We start from the raw sequence: 16,731 nt of genomic DNA on the forward strand, positions 1-16,731 counted from the left end.
AAAGCCAGCAAGTGAGATTACCAGGCAAATACATGGGCAAGTAGCAGTGCAGTCTCTTAGCACAACACTGATTGTAACTAATAACTAAAGCATCTCTCTCCAAGGCAGTGAATTTTATGTCTATTGACTAGTGACCACCCTATCAAAGGCAGGGAAACAATTGTGGTTTAAACTGCCTTTTTTTCACATGTTCAAATCAGTCTGAGAGTGCTTTTGGGGGAAATAAGGATCTCGAATCAAATCAGTTGGTTTGCTTTAAATTAAAATCTGAGCAAGAGCCCTTTGGGTCATTCTTAAGCTATACAAAAGCAACTGATGAGAAAAAGAGGACATAATTTTCCACTGTTAAGAAGTCACGGACTTTCTCTTACTTGCTTTTCCCAAGTGACCACTGAGCACAAACCTGGAAGAAAAAGTTTAAGATGTACACCAAGGTAGGAGCATAAAACCAATTGTGGGGGAATAAATAAGAAATTCCTAGGCAAACTTGAAGGAGAACCGTGCGCATGGCTGAACTACAGATTTTTGCGAAGTCCCACCCTTTTGAACACCTCTCTCCAGCCTGACACACAGAAAATGATGCTGCTGCAGTGATAATCTGTACCAGGGAGAACAGAAATGTCTCAATTAAAAATCTCAGCCCAATCCTCCAAAAACATAAACCATGAAGAGAAGAAAACCCCTGGCTTGAGGAAACTGCAGAGTCCATTATTTCAGGGGTTTGACACAAATTTTTTGCTTCACTCTGCAATATTCTTCAGATTCAAAGCTTTCATTTAAAAATAGCTTCTTTCTTTTCCCTCTGCCAGGAAATTGCCATGATAGGACCAATCTTGCAGCCTTGCATGCTCATAATTTCCAAGAGAAACTATGCATGTGGAAAGTATGCAGGATCAGGTCTGCAGAAGAAACAGATGTGCCTCTGAGCTGACTCCCCAGTCCTGCGCAAGGCTATCTGCAGACAACCAGAAGCAGCAGGAAACTATGGGACCTCCTTCACTCAGCTCACTCTAGTCACAGCAGATGTGCACTGCCAAGTCTAGCACAGGCCAATTTAACTGCTAGCAGCCTTGTTGATATTAAATTTCTCCCTTTTTCTCCAGAAGGCAAAAAAATTGCATAGAAATGCTGGCTGCAACATCCAGCTTTAACAATAATAGCAAAGGCAGAGAAAAAAGGAGACACACACTAAATTCAACCTTTTCAAAGCCAAGCCATTACAGCACTGAAGATCGTGGGTAAAGTTTAGCACACAGCCAGTCTCATTTCAGTGGATTGAGACAGCAGGCTCTAGAGCCTCTGACTTCTGTCATGAATGATGAAAAAAAATTAAGATGAAATTTCGGCCCAGATTCTTGCAGCAGCATTACTTCATCCCACTCCTCCCTGAGCGCTGGGGTGATGTGACCTCAGTGACACGCCCAGGACCAGAGGAAGCTGCACAGTGAATAAGAAGGGAAAGCAGCAGCAAGAATGATGTAAGCAGGACAGGCAACTAAGCATCACTGCTGATGCAAGGCTGGAGGAACTCAAGCCTTCCTGAAAGGTGAAGCTCCAATCCATATCAATATGACCAGGAGTTCATCCTTTTATGCTGTATTTCCTCTAGTGCTTCCTAAATAATCTAAAACAATTCATACCATTAAAGCTGAATTAATGCTTTTTATATTTAAGTCTCACTTAATTACATTATATCAAGAACTGATGGCTTAGGTATTTTTTTTTGCTTTTGCTATGCTTTCTCTGGTCACATTTGAAATAATTTCTACATTAACAATTATTGTAACATTTCTTTACCAATAAGTTGACTTACTTTGTGTAAACTCAAAGCCTAAACAATACCTGTAAAACACTGAGCTTCACAGAGAACAGTAAGCAAGCATAAAAAGCCCCATTATATTGGTACCTGATTGGTACCTGTAGAGGAAGGACAGGAATCACTGTTCTGTTCTATTCCACAGCAGAACCTCAAACAATCCGATACATGCCCTAGTGCCCTTTGCCTCCCTCAGCCGCATCCAGTTACAGCAACAATTCTCCAGGGCAGAGACCATGCCTTAGCATATCTGTTCTCCAGGATCAGTGCCAGGAAGGCACAGGGAAGCTGACAGGCACACGAACACACTGCACACCAGCACTTAGGCAAACTCTGTAAAATGTAGCACAGTGCAGCATCTGGTTCTAGGTGTGTGTGTGTGCATTGTCTTGAACTCCTACCAGGTTTTGCTCCTTCTATTAATAGGCTTTTGCTTCTCCATTTCCTTCCTAAGAATGAACTAAGAGTTGAAATTCTCTTTGATTCCAAGGCATCCCAAAGCCTATAGATGTAAAATCAGCTTCATGATGGGATTCACTGGTCTGCTCTCCAGCAATCAGCCAACTCCAGCCTCATCTGGGAAACTCAAACTACACATGATCTCCTTGCCAGCTGTAAAAGCTGTGCTATACCTGAACAATGAGGGCAACCTTGAGTTTATGGCCAAGTACAGAAAGATAAGCCCTCTTCACAAGTCTGTGCTATCCCTTCATCAGCGTCAGCTACCTCTGCTGTTCAGGGCTGCGCTCAGCACAGAAAGGCTCTGCAAGGGCAGGTTACCTGCTCACATCGCTGCTGGCTTTTCTGCTATTTTTTTGGCCCTGAAAATACGTCTCAGCTGTATCAGCTGAACACATCTGAAAGGCTGATAAATTCCTCAGTGCACCATTTCCAGAAAGAATACACGTAAAATAAAATTCCCAGCAGGTGCATTGACCTTGTGACTCCATGAACGAGGTTCCTGATGGCTGTGGCATCATAACCCAAGTGGCTTGGCAGGGATCCCTGCCTTGCTCTCCACTGATCAAATTCTCATCCTGTACCACCACCTGAAGAACAGACTGGGGAGCTGATCTGTCTGACAAGAGAGCTTGCCAAGTTTATTTTGTTTTAAAATTAAACTCAATGAAAACTTCCCTAATTTATGCATCATAAGCCAAGTGAGCCAACGCACAAACTGCTTTGCAGGCACAGCCAGGGAGATGAAAACATCACATTGTGCAGGGTAAACATAAGAAAAAGAAAAAGAACAGCGGAGCATGGGGACATTTCAGGACATTTTTGTTGCCAAAGCTCAGAAGCCACAACTAGAGGACAGGCTCCCAGAGGGCAGCAAAGGCAGCAGCAAGCCCCAGGCTGACACTGCCTTGCAGCCCTGATTCCAGATGGGGAAGGGCTACAGGAATTCGGATCCACACTGGAGCTCATCAGCTCAGAGGAGAAAGGCTGAGCCTCACACACCAGCTACCAAAAACCCAGGAAAACGCCTCTGCACCAGTGTGTGCAGAGCTGCCACTGCAGCTGCCAGCATTTCACCCTGCCCATAACTGAAGCGCGGCTCGCCCATTGCTGCTGCTCTCAGTTCAACACGGTCAGTGAATGCAAAGGCCGCATACATTTGATTTAAAGATTGAAAATATTATGTAATGTGTGTGTTGTGACATGGGCCTGGTTTAAGGCAACACTGAATATTTAGGGAACAGCTTCACTGACTTCAGGCCACAGATATGATGTGACAAGCAAAGTAAAGCCGCTCCTATCTGCATGGGGGTGCAATACAACATACAACAACAACATACAGCATGCAAGTGGACAGCTTCAGCCTAAGTCCTCTCTGCAGTGACCAGTGAAGCTTTTTTTTTTTAACTGTGTTTGGCTTCAGTAAAAGCTATTATCACTGCTTTTACTATGTTAGAGCCTGGTGTTCAAAGAATAACACATCTGTTTCCAATTCTGTACTGGGGAGGGGGGCAGAGGAAGGCAAAAAAGAAAGAAGAGAAAGAAAATGACAGATACCCAGTGCCCATGTCTGAGAAGCTTCCTGTGGGATTTTCTGATCTATCATGATGGACCTGATAATGCTACGCTACCCCACCTGCCTAGGAGCAGCCTAACTACTGTCAGACTGAACAAGTGACAGAACCAAAACCATTCAGCTGAGTGTATGCCTGCAGAGCCGCAGCCCTGACGTGAATGACATGGAAAGATCCTTACGCAGCCCCTCCTTATGACACCTACCTCATGTTTTTCTTGTTCCAAAAGCACGTCCTAAAACTACCAGAACAACTTAGCAATGATGTCTCTGCACACTAAAATGAGCCACGCGGTTCTTTGACCTGTGTCTTTCCTTCAAAACCCAGGGGAGAGAGAGGAGCATCTGTTTCCACTGCAGCTGTCTTCCCACCTGGTGCTCTGCAGGGGCACTGTGAGAAGCAGCAGGAGACCATGATTTTAGCACAACAGCATTGGGCAGGCAGCACCCATCAGTTTGATAACACTTGTCTGGTCATCCTTCCAGCTGTCCTTGACTCCTACGAGTGTAGTCTGCATTGGGAATCATACCCTGCAGTGGCGCATGTTAATTGCAGCAGCGTTACTGCTTTGCTGTGCTTCCTGGGTGAATATTTCCTCTTGCAAAGAGGAACTCTTGCTATAGCCATAGGCAAGAGTTGTGTCTGTCTTTCAGAGCCCTTAACAACCTCCTGTGTCCTGTCCAGACCACGAAAAGAAGGAGTATGCATCAGGGAGCTGCAATCTAGATGCCAAATTCTTGCCGTGGTTAGTAGATTCCCCCCTTACAAGCATGTGAGCCAGGTGCAAAACTAATTTTTCTGACCTGGATTCATTTCACACTTCAGTACAAAAGTCTTGGATCTATGGTTTTGCTCACAACCAGCTCTGGGGAGACTGTTTTGGAAACATGAATTTATAACCCTGACAATAAACCATGGTTTATTTAATCAGACTCCTAGCTGGTAGCCACAGCCATTCTGCATCCTTCCCAAAGGGTAGCTAAATCTCTTTTTCCCTCTCTACCTCCTGTTGCCTCTGGTTTCCACACCAAAGGGGCACATTGGTGCACACACCTGTCAGTACACACACCTGTCAGCACACCACTACAGGTGAATATGAGCAGTTGAGCTGTGTCTCCTGTGCCAGGTCACCCTCAGCCACCCAAGCCATCCCTACACTCTTGATTCCAGCTGCAGTGATCCTCTATGTTCCTCTATCTCCACTGGTACATCGATCTCCACGTTTCAAAAGTCAGCTGAGCCAAAACTGCTTGAGCAAAACCTGTCCTCAAATGATTTATTGTGAGGTTTTCCATTGTTAACTGAACACTACTCCTTTATACCAGGAAAGGAGCATGCACAGAGATAGGATGGCTGCACACTACAAAGTGTGCAGAATGTATTTCACAGTGTGCATGCTCCTAGCACAAAGTATCTTCAAACATAAAAAGTTGTTCTTGGCACCCGTATATTCCAGATTTTATTCCAGCTGCCTCAGGCTGTGGGTGTGCTTGAGGTGCCATAACCCATAGTCAGCAGGACATCCAATGTGCAACAAATTCATTGTTGAGCTCACCTTGCAGAAACTTCCTCAGCTCTGCCATCTCCTCTGCTGTCCCATGCTGTGCCCCTATCTACTACCACAGGCAACCTTTTCTTCTCTTAAAAGCCATTCATCTCTTCCATACAAGAACAAAAGAAAAAACTGTGGTCCCAGACTCAGAATTGTGAAGACAGGACCAGGATGCAAGCACCCCATTTTCTGGCAGCGGCTTCTCAGTGGCCTCCCACAGACCATTTAATCCTTTTATCTTCACTTACCCCACCATCACAAGTACCTTCTATTTATATTACAGAGTAAGTGTTTGCATGCAGTTTAGCATTTGCAAAGCCTTTGAAGACTGATAAATTAGGATTGGATATATCCCATTTAAAAGCCACAATAATAATTAAACCCTCTCAAGTTCACATATCTATTATAACAACACTTACACGTTTGGACTCTCCAATCTGACATGGCAAGCTTGATGTTTGTGTCTGATTCCCCTTAAGCCACATCAGCTTCAAATAAAACAAGCTTTGACTCGGATGAGCTATTTGTGTGCCAACCTACTGCAGAGCCTTCACTCTGCAGAACACCACTGCCTTATGGACCATCACTCCTGGATCTTCTTTGGCCCACGTCCTTAGACAAAATTTGAGAGCCCCCATGGCTGGGCAGGGCAGCTAAGAGTGCTCACCCTGACCTGACCAACTGCCTGTGCTCTGCACAGCAGGGACCAGGAGGACTGCAGAGAAAGGAAAATGTCATTTGAATCCCAAGTGTGCTGTGATGCAGGGGTCCAGAGGGAACAGGAGTCTGTACCTTAAATGTGGTGAACAATGGGAAGTTCTGCAGGAGTTCACATCGGTGTACTAGGATTGGCAGGTGGAGGTCAGAGCTCCAGCCCTCCCCAGCCACTACAGCAATTTGCCACTAAGCATCAAACCTGAGTGGGCTTAAACACAACAGGTAGAAGCCCTGAAGGAACAAAACCACCCTGAGCTTGTTCCCAGGAAAGGGAATGGTGGCTGAGTCTCACCCGTGGAGGCAGGCAGAGAACTCCCAGAGGAGCTCAGGATCCAGACAAGCAACAAGACAATCTGCCCTTGCTACCCAAGACAGAAATCCACCCCCTTGGTCAACAGAGCAGTCAAAGGGAAGATAAAACCTGAGAAGGGTGTATCCTGGTATTTTCAAATTATCCTCTCTCATGCTTCATCTCACCTGATAAATAAATATATTGTTTTATGGCTGATGACAGTGGGTATCAGGGGGAAGAGAAGAAAAACAAGATGTTGTTGGGGACTATTAAGCAACCCGCAACCCCTCCTGTGCACAGAAGCAGACAGTGAATGGAGGCTGTAGTCCATCACTCAGAGAGGGCAGAAAAGAGAATGGGGTAGCAGCTAGAGAAGCCTGCAACCACGCAGCCCTTAAGAGAGCCAAGAAAATACCTAGCATTTAACCATTTAAGCACTGCATTCATCTGCCATCTGTTCTCTGCTGGGGGGGGGCGGCGCTTTCTCTGTTGAGGAACATCTCAACAACTTATAACTTCTACACAAAGACTGGATGATGAGTGGATATCAGCAAGGAGGAGCTGCTATTAGACACCCAGAAAGTGGGTGAGTGAGGACCTAGAGACCTTGGGCCACAACCCAGTGGAGGGCCCTTGAAAACTGGGAAAAGCATCACTGTATCTGGAGAGGTGATACACAGTCTGTGGCCAAACACTATGCTGAAGGGTGCACTTCCATCTGAATGGCAGGTTTGGGCTAGTACCTCTGCTTAGCTCAGCACTCTGCTCCATGAGCCAAACCATTCACAGGGAATAAGCTTGGTCTGAGAAATATGTCTGACAAACAGGGCTATTGTTCTGGCAGTAAATTAGCAGACACTCCTATGACAACACTCCTTCAGATGCCACCCTTCCAGAAAGCCCCTTTAACCTGACATTTGCTTCTAAGCCTAGGTTTAACCTCTTCTTTAGAGCACATGAATCCATTTGTACGGCTCCTGCAGTGCTCCTTCCTGTTGGCTGCGGAGGATTGAGACTAGATGAAAAGGCAAGGGGGGGGGAAGCAGACTTTCATCATCTCCTCAGCTGAGGCTTCGAGGAGAAATGAAAAACAGTATCAGTATGTGCAATCACATTCCTACTTACACTTGAGCAGTAACCCTTCCTTTCATCCCTAAAAGGGTGCCAAGATCCACTGGGAGGCTTTTATTTTGGAAATATATACATTCAGCACTGTGGATGCAAAAAGAGGATGCTGTGTAATGAAAAAAGGGGACGGAGGATGGCATTTTTCCAGTGGCAAAAAGGAAAACCTTGCTGAGACCTGAGTGGTGACAGGAAGGAAATACCAGCCTGAACATCATATCTGGGGACTGCTCTGAGTTAAACACCTTCAAAAGCAAAAAACCTCTGATATTAGCAGTATCTTCAGATTATCACAGTTTAAAATGAAAATGTTATTCATTGCTGTTAACACTCAGAGTGAGACTAGCACCTGTCACTGAGGTTTGCACAAGTCTGCATGGCAAACTTCTCACCGAGGAAAGCCACAGGAGACTGGCCATCTTTGCACCCAAAACAAGCCCCTCACAGCTTTTTACTCTAAGCTGAAGACATACACTACGAGATGTTTTGGATGACATCCTATGCCATGGTTTATCTCCCTGTGCTGCTAGACACACACAGCCTTCTGGAGCCCTACAAACACATGTCAGCACATGATGGTTGTCCCACGTCACACACTAACACCTTGACAGTCTTCACCCCAAGGCAGTGAAGGACAAGTATTTCTTGGGGCCAGGATTGATGCCCAGTGCACTTTAAGGCTCTGCTCTGCCTTCTCACCACTCTTGTGCACACTCAAGAGAAAGAGAGTCCTCCTTCACCCCAAAAACCAGCAATGACCTTCAGTTATGAGCCTCATTCCTTCTGCATTTGGTCTCCAAGCCAGCAGCGATATTTTTAGATGGATGATGAATAGGTGTCTTGGAGCATTATGCAGTCAAATACAACACAAATTTTTGTGGATTGCAAACATGCATATAAAGAAGTTAAGAAAAATATTCAAAGGTCAAAACACAGTATCATGGGATTTCTCCACAGCCAGAGCTCTCCCTGATGTTCCTTTTTTCTATTCAGTCTACTTATTTTTTTCACAACTGAAAGGGAAGAAATGAAAGACATGAACTAGAAATCTAGGAGAATCCCAAAAACTTTCTGAAAAAACCCAAACAGATCTACTCCCTTTCTCTGCTAGGTCAGGTCTAGAAATACAGGAATCTTCAAGACAATGAAAATAGGGGGAATAAAAAGGAAAAAAAAGTCTTGTGAAATATTTTCTCTAAGATTCAACTGTGAAATACTGTCAGGCTACTGTTTAAAATCCTATTATTTTTTGCTGTGCTTCAGTTCTTCCCAATGTTGTCTATATAATAAGCATTTCAAATGAAATTACATTATTTTGGAACAGACGGTAGTAGGCAATTACAATTGCTGAACACCTAATGCCAATATAATATAGACCAGATTTATTGTTGTTCCTTAACTTTTGGCCATGTTCATTATATTTTAAGGAATAAGGTTTCACATTCATTTTTTAAGCCTTTGCCTTGGAATCACGCATTACTGGTGCAGAGTTAGGTATCTATTTACATTCTCCTCCTAAGTCCTGGAGACGAAAACTCCCTTTTTTTCCCCCCTAAGTCAGCAACATCACCTCTTCTTCCTATTTTCTGGAGAGAAACCCATGGCCAGTGGCACTGCCTCACCTGGCCACTGCCAGCCAGGCTGTGTCCCAGCGACAACCCGTGCCTGCTGCCTGCTGAGCCTGGAGATGAGAGCAGAAGCACCAGATAAGCAGGATTTGGCAGGACCAGAGCAGCGTCCATAAGTCCAGTTGCACCTGTCTGACTAGGAGGACTCCTCAATGGCAGCATCACCAGATGGTGCTGCCCTCCCCATCTGGTTGTATCTGACATCCCACCTTTCCCCAATTTTCTCCTACCTTCTGTCACACCCAATGAGACCCAGCTTACCTGAATGGTCTTTTCTAATACACTGACAATACATGAAAAAACAAAGGTTGCAGACACACAAGGACCATTGTGGGTAGGGCAAGGTAGAGATACCACATGATACAATGATTCACCCTGTGAATCTCTTCTTCACCTAGGACAGACAGTAAAGAAATTAAGATCCAAGCAGAAATATAGGTGCTGGGCAGAACACAGGTCTCGTTTGCAAGCTGTTGTCTTCCATGGGACAGATCTGATTCCCTGGTTTAAAGCCTCCAGCAGCTCAGAAGTTGGTCACACTGCTCCATGCAAGGATGCTGGGTAGAAATGAGAGCAGGGGAAGCCTTTCCTCTGCACGCAGACATTTGTTAATTCCAGTTATTCTGTGTACTTACAATACTTTAATTATTCATGTCCATAAACTATAGGAAATCTCATTCAATTAGAATTGCTTTTTTAAATATTTTTTTCCTGAGATAAAATTAAATTGCTTTATTACAAGACTATTCTTGCCCTTGTTTTTGTGCTCTTTTGAAGAGAACAGAAACAAAATCCTGGCTCCTGGGATATTGCAAGCTGACGGGAAAATGCAGTCACATGCCTGGGGACTACTTCCTCTGCTGGTCCACAAGGCGAGCTTCTGTCTCTGTCATCTGCTTCTGGTTCCCATCTCCTCCTCCTCTTCGTCATTATCCTCTTGTCAAGTGCTATCCTCTTAATTCCCTCCTATCCAGAGAGTCTTCCTCATCACCTTTATTCACCCCCTCAAAAGCAGGTGCTTTTCCTATTCAATCCTTCCCTCGTACCTCACTTTCTCCATGGTAATGCTTGCCGTATCTTCTTCTTCACAATGACCATCCCCCTCACACCACCAGGGCAATAATAAATCCTCCTTTGCCTTCTGCCTTCATGCTTTTATGATTCCCATGTGTTCTTGCCACCTTCTCTCCCCTGCTCTGCATTTCTGCCCCATGCTGTGGTTCCCCACCCTCTTCCATGGCAGAGGTTTTGCTGTGACCTCTGGCTCACCGCCACTGCTGATGCCAGAGACAGACACACAAGCAGTGAAAAAAGAGCAAACCTACTTGTATCCCCTCACTGCTCCATTTTCCTTCCACTTCGTGATTTTTCCTCCAAACTCATGAGGGTTTTGCCCACCAACATGTTGCAACTCCTTCCACATTTCTCAGTTTTGAACTCTGCACCGGCACTGCTCCACAGCACAGATTTCTACCCAACTGAGCACATCAAACCTTGCAAGCTTTGCCAGTTACTGCTCCTCCCATTGCTGCTTCCTTGACATGCATCTGCTTGCAGCAGCCAGGGAGGATCCCTCAAGTTGGCCACAGGGCTTTTTGGAGGCCTACCAGCCTGCTGGATGTGCCAACCTCTCTGACAGCTGCATCCCACTCCCACTGGGGTGCTCTGTTCACCCTGAAGAGTGCTTTGCCTGTGTTTGTAGTCAACAGATGTTCAGAAAGCAGACCCTACCAACCAAGCATTTGAATTTAAGGTAGGACACTTAGAGGTGACAGAGCTCAAAAATGGGATGAGGTGCTCTATCTAAGAAGTCTGGCTTTTTGGGTTGAGTACAAAGGTCCAAAAAAATCCAGAATAAAAACCCAACCCATCCTGAAATACCCACAAATTACTTATATATTAAACCCCAACCATATGAACTGTAAGAAAGAGAACTGTATCATGCATAATTTAGTTGGCACACAGACAGTACTGTTGTGGGTTTCATGCACGTGAAATAAATCAGCATAAATTACTTCATCTAAATAACACCAAACACCTGATTCCAGAGACAGAGCAACATTTCACACTAAGGCTCCTGGCTTGTTGATGCAGCACCAGAGCAAATTAAAATTAGCAAGCTGAAAACAGAAATTCACCTTGTGTCTTGCAGACAAACATCCTTGGTGCACCCACATCATGGCCCATGAACAGGAGGAAACTGAACCATGATGATAGGAGAGGAGACTCCCATGGCTACAGGAAGTTTCAAAAATCACACACACAATTCATCAATAAGAACAGCAGTAGGTTGGGTAGCTTGTATCTTCAAGGATTTGAGTATTTTCAATTTCTCCCCAGAATTTTGTAACAGACCTCAGGAAAAGAATAGTTGATAGTATTTCTCACAAACCTCAGAAAAAAACCCACTTTTTTTTGTCTGAATGATTGTTTTCCCACACATAGCCTCCTGTATCTAACTAGACCACAAACATGTGATTGGAATACTTCTTTCTTAAGAAAAAAAGAAGTTTAAATAAAGCACTTCTGGTAATTTTATCTACATGTCACACAAGGATGCATATGGCTTTTGCCTCCTACCATTTATTAGCGCCAAAAGCCAAGTTTTCAAATTTTGACAAGTGTCACAGATTCTCATATTTCTCAAAAAGCTCTCTGATTAATAGCAAACAATTATTCTTTTGGGAGTTAATTCCTCTGGTGCAGGTTAGAACTGTAGGGCTGGGGAAGGAAAGGCAGGTAAAGTATCTTCTCTAACAGAGGATGAAGTAGATCTGCCTTGAAGATTTGACAATAATTCCTTTACTTTTTGCAGCCTTCAGCTTTCTGCCTGCCCATCAAAAAACAGACATTCCACTGAAATGAGACAGGATACCAATACAAGAGACATCTGCAAATATGGCCAGGCTGAGAAGTGCTCTCAAATACAACAAAGGGAAGGTGGAATAAAGCATCTTTCACCTTTAAAACTGAAAGCAATGTATGCAAATAAGCCACAGGTGTTGCTACGAGTCTGCACAACACTTCCTTCCTGCTAACAATGGAGCATGAACACAGCTAGATCTGCCCAACATCTCCTTCAACATTATGCAGCCCCCTCATCTCTGCACAGCAGAACTGGTCAATGCACAGTAGCTTTGCTATGCTTCAAGGAAGGAAATCCAAACATTCTCAACAGCCTGGTACTTACTGAGTTCAGCAATGCTCCCCACACGTGTGGCAAGTAGAGACTGCTCGATGGTCCTCAGCTCTGACTGGCTGAACATCTGCACCTCCCCGGGCTTGTTTGACCTTTGCTGGTCCTTGTGAAGGTTCAAGCTGTCAGGCAGGCAGAGAACACCTACATTGGATAAAAAGAAAGGAGAAGCCCAGTGTAATTACAGCTAGTATGGTAACTTTGCTGCCACCACCCCATCATTTTGGGGACATTCCAAGACACAGCCTGCATGTGCAGAGCTCGAAGACAACCAACATCTGTAACACAATGTCACCGATGACTCATGCAGAAGTGGCCCTCCTTAGCCCTTCTGAATATCTTTGAGCTAATTACGATGCCACCTCAGGATAATTCTTACAGAAAAACCTGGTAGGATTGCTCAAAGGGGAGTTCAAGAAAGTTTCAAAGAAGCCTCCAAGAAACTACTCTAAACCTACACAAAATTGTTAGGAAATGGTATCTAATGGTGACTCAGAACTCCTAAAAATTGGCTTTCAAATTATATATGAGACAGACAACACATTTACAGCTTTTTCCTGCAAGGGGATTTCACTGTCAATTGCCAAAATAAGGGACAGCATCAAGATGCTGTAAGTGTCATTGATGGCTGATTAAATTTCTTTTGTAAATACAGCTCCCAGCAATTGAACTGCTTGGGCTCCAAAAGCCCATTATGCAGAAGCCCTTAGAGCAGTGAATTTTTATGGTGCAGGGCAAAAGTAAAGCTACTGACATAAAATGATTTACATACACATTCATTCAGGCACAAAAGTCACTTTCTGCCATGACATGTAAACCCTCAGGAATAGATGGAGGGTGTCTATTTATTCACCAAAATCATGCTAAAAATCAGAACGTATTTACAAGAGCAAACACTGCATTACCAGCCTTGGGCAACAGCTTCATTGGTCCAGCTTGGAGAGCAAGCTCTCCTCCTACACAGACTCTGAGTACAGTCAGCTCTGGCTATGCTTTTTACAGCAGCACCTTCCTAATCCCTCTGGGACATATACAGGTGGAGAGCCACTGGAGGCAGTGGAATCGTACCTCTTTATAATGATTAAATATCATCTCATCTCCAAATAGTTTCTTTGAAAACAAGCTAGAGTAGGAAATGTATTTTTTCCATTAGCTTTTACTACTCCTTCCCTTAAATACAGTGTAGGTTCTGCCCTTATAGGCCAAGCAGACTTCGCAAAACCCATTAAGGAAGAGGTACATATTTAATGTTTTTCTCCAAGGGAAGAATTTGCTTTGTTTCCCAGCTCAGTAAATATATGACACCTAACTCTAGTGACCAATAATTCTGTCGGTTGATTGATAGAACTGTCAACTGTTGGAGCACTGCAAGACCAGGAAATGCACCTGAAAGGAGACACTTCTCATACATCTTGTTAGCTTCACCAAACTGCCTTGGATTCCCCTCCTCCCTGCAACCAATTGAGCCTGCAAGTTAAATTTGCAGCACAGACCTAAAAACATCCATCCTGAGAGGAGAGAGGTGACACAGGTTCAATGAGCCCATTCCAAAGAAAAAAGCAGGGGTATACCCTGGGAAAACCAAGACCAAAGGTCTTGTCCACCACGACCTTGAGACAGCAACCTAAACTAGGATCATCCTCTGCACGGAGCAGTGGCACCAGAATAAAATCCCCAATAGCCTGTTTGAATCTTGGAGATGGACGAGCTGGCCCTGGTCCCAGGCTTGTAACAACACCATGAACATGTAGAAGGTCATGAGAGAGTAACACAGCTCATAAGAAAGTGCCCTGGAGAGAAAGAGCAGGACACCTGACAGAGCACTGGGGAGGGAACAATTCAAAGCCAAGAGGTAAGGAAATAAAAGCGACAACAGCTTATCAAACAAGCTCTTCCAATTTTCCTGCCATCACTCAGTGGCTGACTCTCATAAACACTTGGTGCACTGATCAACATTTATATTCCGTGGAGGTACAGAGCTCAGGAAGTACAACACCTGCATTTAAAATGCAGGCTTGCCTGCACATTTTAGTAAGTATTCTCTCTCATTTTCTTTAGATTCTTCTTTATCATTTTAATGGATAGAAATTAAGACCAAATTGGAAGAGTCTTCCCTGCAGAAAACAGATGTAAAAATGATCTAATATTCTAAGAGATTTCTGAAAACAAGAAATAGAGCACAATCAGCTTTACGGCATCTTTAAAAAATGAATTTGATAATTTTTCTATGAAAACACACCTTAAGTGCAGAGGGAAAAAAAATTCTGTTTTAAGGTAACTTTACAAAAGAAATTCAAATGGTTTAAAATTACAATTATATTCAGAAGATGCTTCTCCAAGAGATTGATGTAGTGGGATATAAAAATTTTATTCTCTACTTTGCCTATGACTCTGTTACCACAACTAGGCCTTTTCCTTACAAACAGCCCTAATGATTAATTACTCTGGTCTTTAGTGAGGGGAGCATATTCTTAGGCTATTCTTAGGAGAGAGAAGCACCAATGAAACGCAAAATGAGCTACTGTTAGAAAACGTAACAAATTATAGGATGTGTCATGCCAAAGGGTTACACTTGGGCTGGAGATTAGCAGAGACACACAATAGTCAAACATCTGATTCTTATATCAAAACTGTCATTGACCACAGCGAGTGACCAGTGGGGTGATGGAAGATTTGTTTGTAACTCATAATTTTGCTGGATCAAATCTGGTTTTTGCAAGCACTGAGAAAAGGAATTGTATGGCTTGGGCATGCAACTCAACCAATCTTCCAGCTTCAACTGTTTCCCCTCAAAATATTAAAGCAACTAAAATGATTTTTAGAAGAAAAATGCCCTCTCCTTTTATCAGTGTTTGATGTAAAGCTCAAATTTTCTGATGAAATGCTACAGCAAGGAAGAAGAGAGCACACCAAACTGAAGGGGAGGGGAAAAAGATAAAACACCTTGTGATTATAAATATCTTTTTTTATAGACAGAAAATTCTTAAAAGCCACCATCATCTTTCGCTGGTTTGGCTACAGTTCAACTTCCTTATTTTAATTCTATGCCAATTGGTATTATTCACTTGCTTTTTCAGCCTTATTGTGTTGAAGGTGAGGACCTCAAGCTTCCAAAGGCCTGAAAACCAGGAGTTTTTCCTCGTTCTTTTTCTGGCTGTCACTGCCAATTCTATCTGTCATTCCACACCGATGATTTCTGTGCAGTATCTTCAGAAATGAACAGTAGTACCTGTCTTTTCTCTCAACTGGCACTGTTCAATGTCCTTCCTTTCTGCACGGTTACTCAACCCTGTGTTTCTTTGCCCATTATTTTATCCCTCTTCTTCCCCGTGATTCCCTGGAGTGGAAATGAAGTAGTCAGCAGTTGCCCAATGAATCCCGGGCCAGACTCCGCCGGTGCATCCTTGTCTGCTCCATGCCACCCAGCAACATGCAACAGCCATAGCCCAGCTCCTGTGAAGTGCTGGAGCAAGGCAGGACAGACAAAGCACTCCCATATATTTGGACTTTGTCACCTCTTTTGGTGCTTCCCCTTGTCTCTGTACCCTGCTTGGGGCATGGATCTGCCCAGGATTTGATTGCATGGACACATCCAGAATGGGCCATACCAAACATTGCTGTATTCATTTTGTCCTCTTATCACCCTGCAATATACAGGTGAAAGACTGAAGAAAAATCATACATTTTAAAATCAGCAGGATGCAAAAAAAAAAATCAGAGTGATAAGCTCCTAATGCTCCCCCCACCAAATCTCTAGAGAAAAAGCAACATCATAGAGAAAATCTTCTGCAAAATTAATACATTTCACATTTTCCTGCCTTCTGGGCTCATCTAAAGCTCAAGCCAGAGCTCAGTCCCTAAGGACTTAAAAATCCCACACCAAAGTATTGCACAAAATTACAAAGTGAAGGTGCCCAGACTTTTTATATAAAAGGAACAGTTATTTTAAACCTTCATGCAAATTCATCCAGAGACTGGGGTACCTGTTAATTCTTCCAGCTTCCCCATACAAATTCCCACCTCTTGGGCTTAGCTGACGCATCAGCCTGCACTGCAAAGCAGATTTTGGCACAAAAATACATGCTTTCCTGCATACTTCTTTCAAAGCCTGCCACAGAGCTGACCAATGCTGTCCTTGCAGCATTGACTGCATCACACAAATATTCCAAACTCAGTGCCCAGTAGCAGTCCCAACAGAGCTCCTCAGTGCCTCCCCAGAAAAACAGCCTGAAGGACCTGAGAGCCAAGAGATGTGGGAACCCAGGAAATTCCTCTGGCTGCCCTGGAGGATGCGGGACCCTGTCAGGGGGCTCAGAGATCTTGGCACAGAGCCCAAGATTCCTGTGCCTTTGATTTTGCCCTTGGAAAAAAC

General features: G+C 43.9%; 1 protein-coding gene across 2 annotated transcripts in view; it reads right to left on the bottom strand.

The window, feature by feature from the left end:
• ABTB3 (ankyrin repeat and BTB domain containing 3) overlaps positions 1-16,731 on the bottom strand; it is a 175,719-nt gene that overhangs the window by 68,706 nt on the left and 90,282 nt on the right. For both annotated transcript variants that reach the window (XM_030237673.2, XM_030237674.2), the window contains exon 2: positions 12,354-12,503. In XM_030237673.2, the coding sequence (XP_030093533.1) occupies positions 12,354-12,503 (150 nt within the window). The remainder of the gene's footprint in view (positions 1-12,353; positions 12,504-16,731) is intronic.

This window comes from Serinus canaria, chromosome 1A (genome assembly GCF_022539315.1).
Source record: "Serinus canaria isolate serCan28SL12 chromosome 1A, serCan2020, whole genome shotgun sequence".
In the NCBI taxonomy this organism is placed as follows: domain Eukaryota; kingdom Metazoa; phylum Chordata; class Aves; order Passeriformes; family Fringillidae; genus Serinus; species Serinus canaria.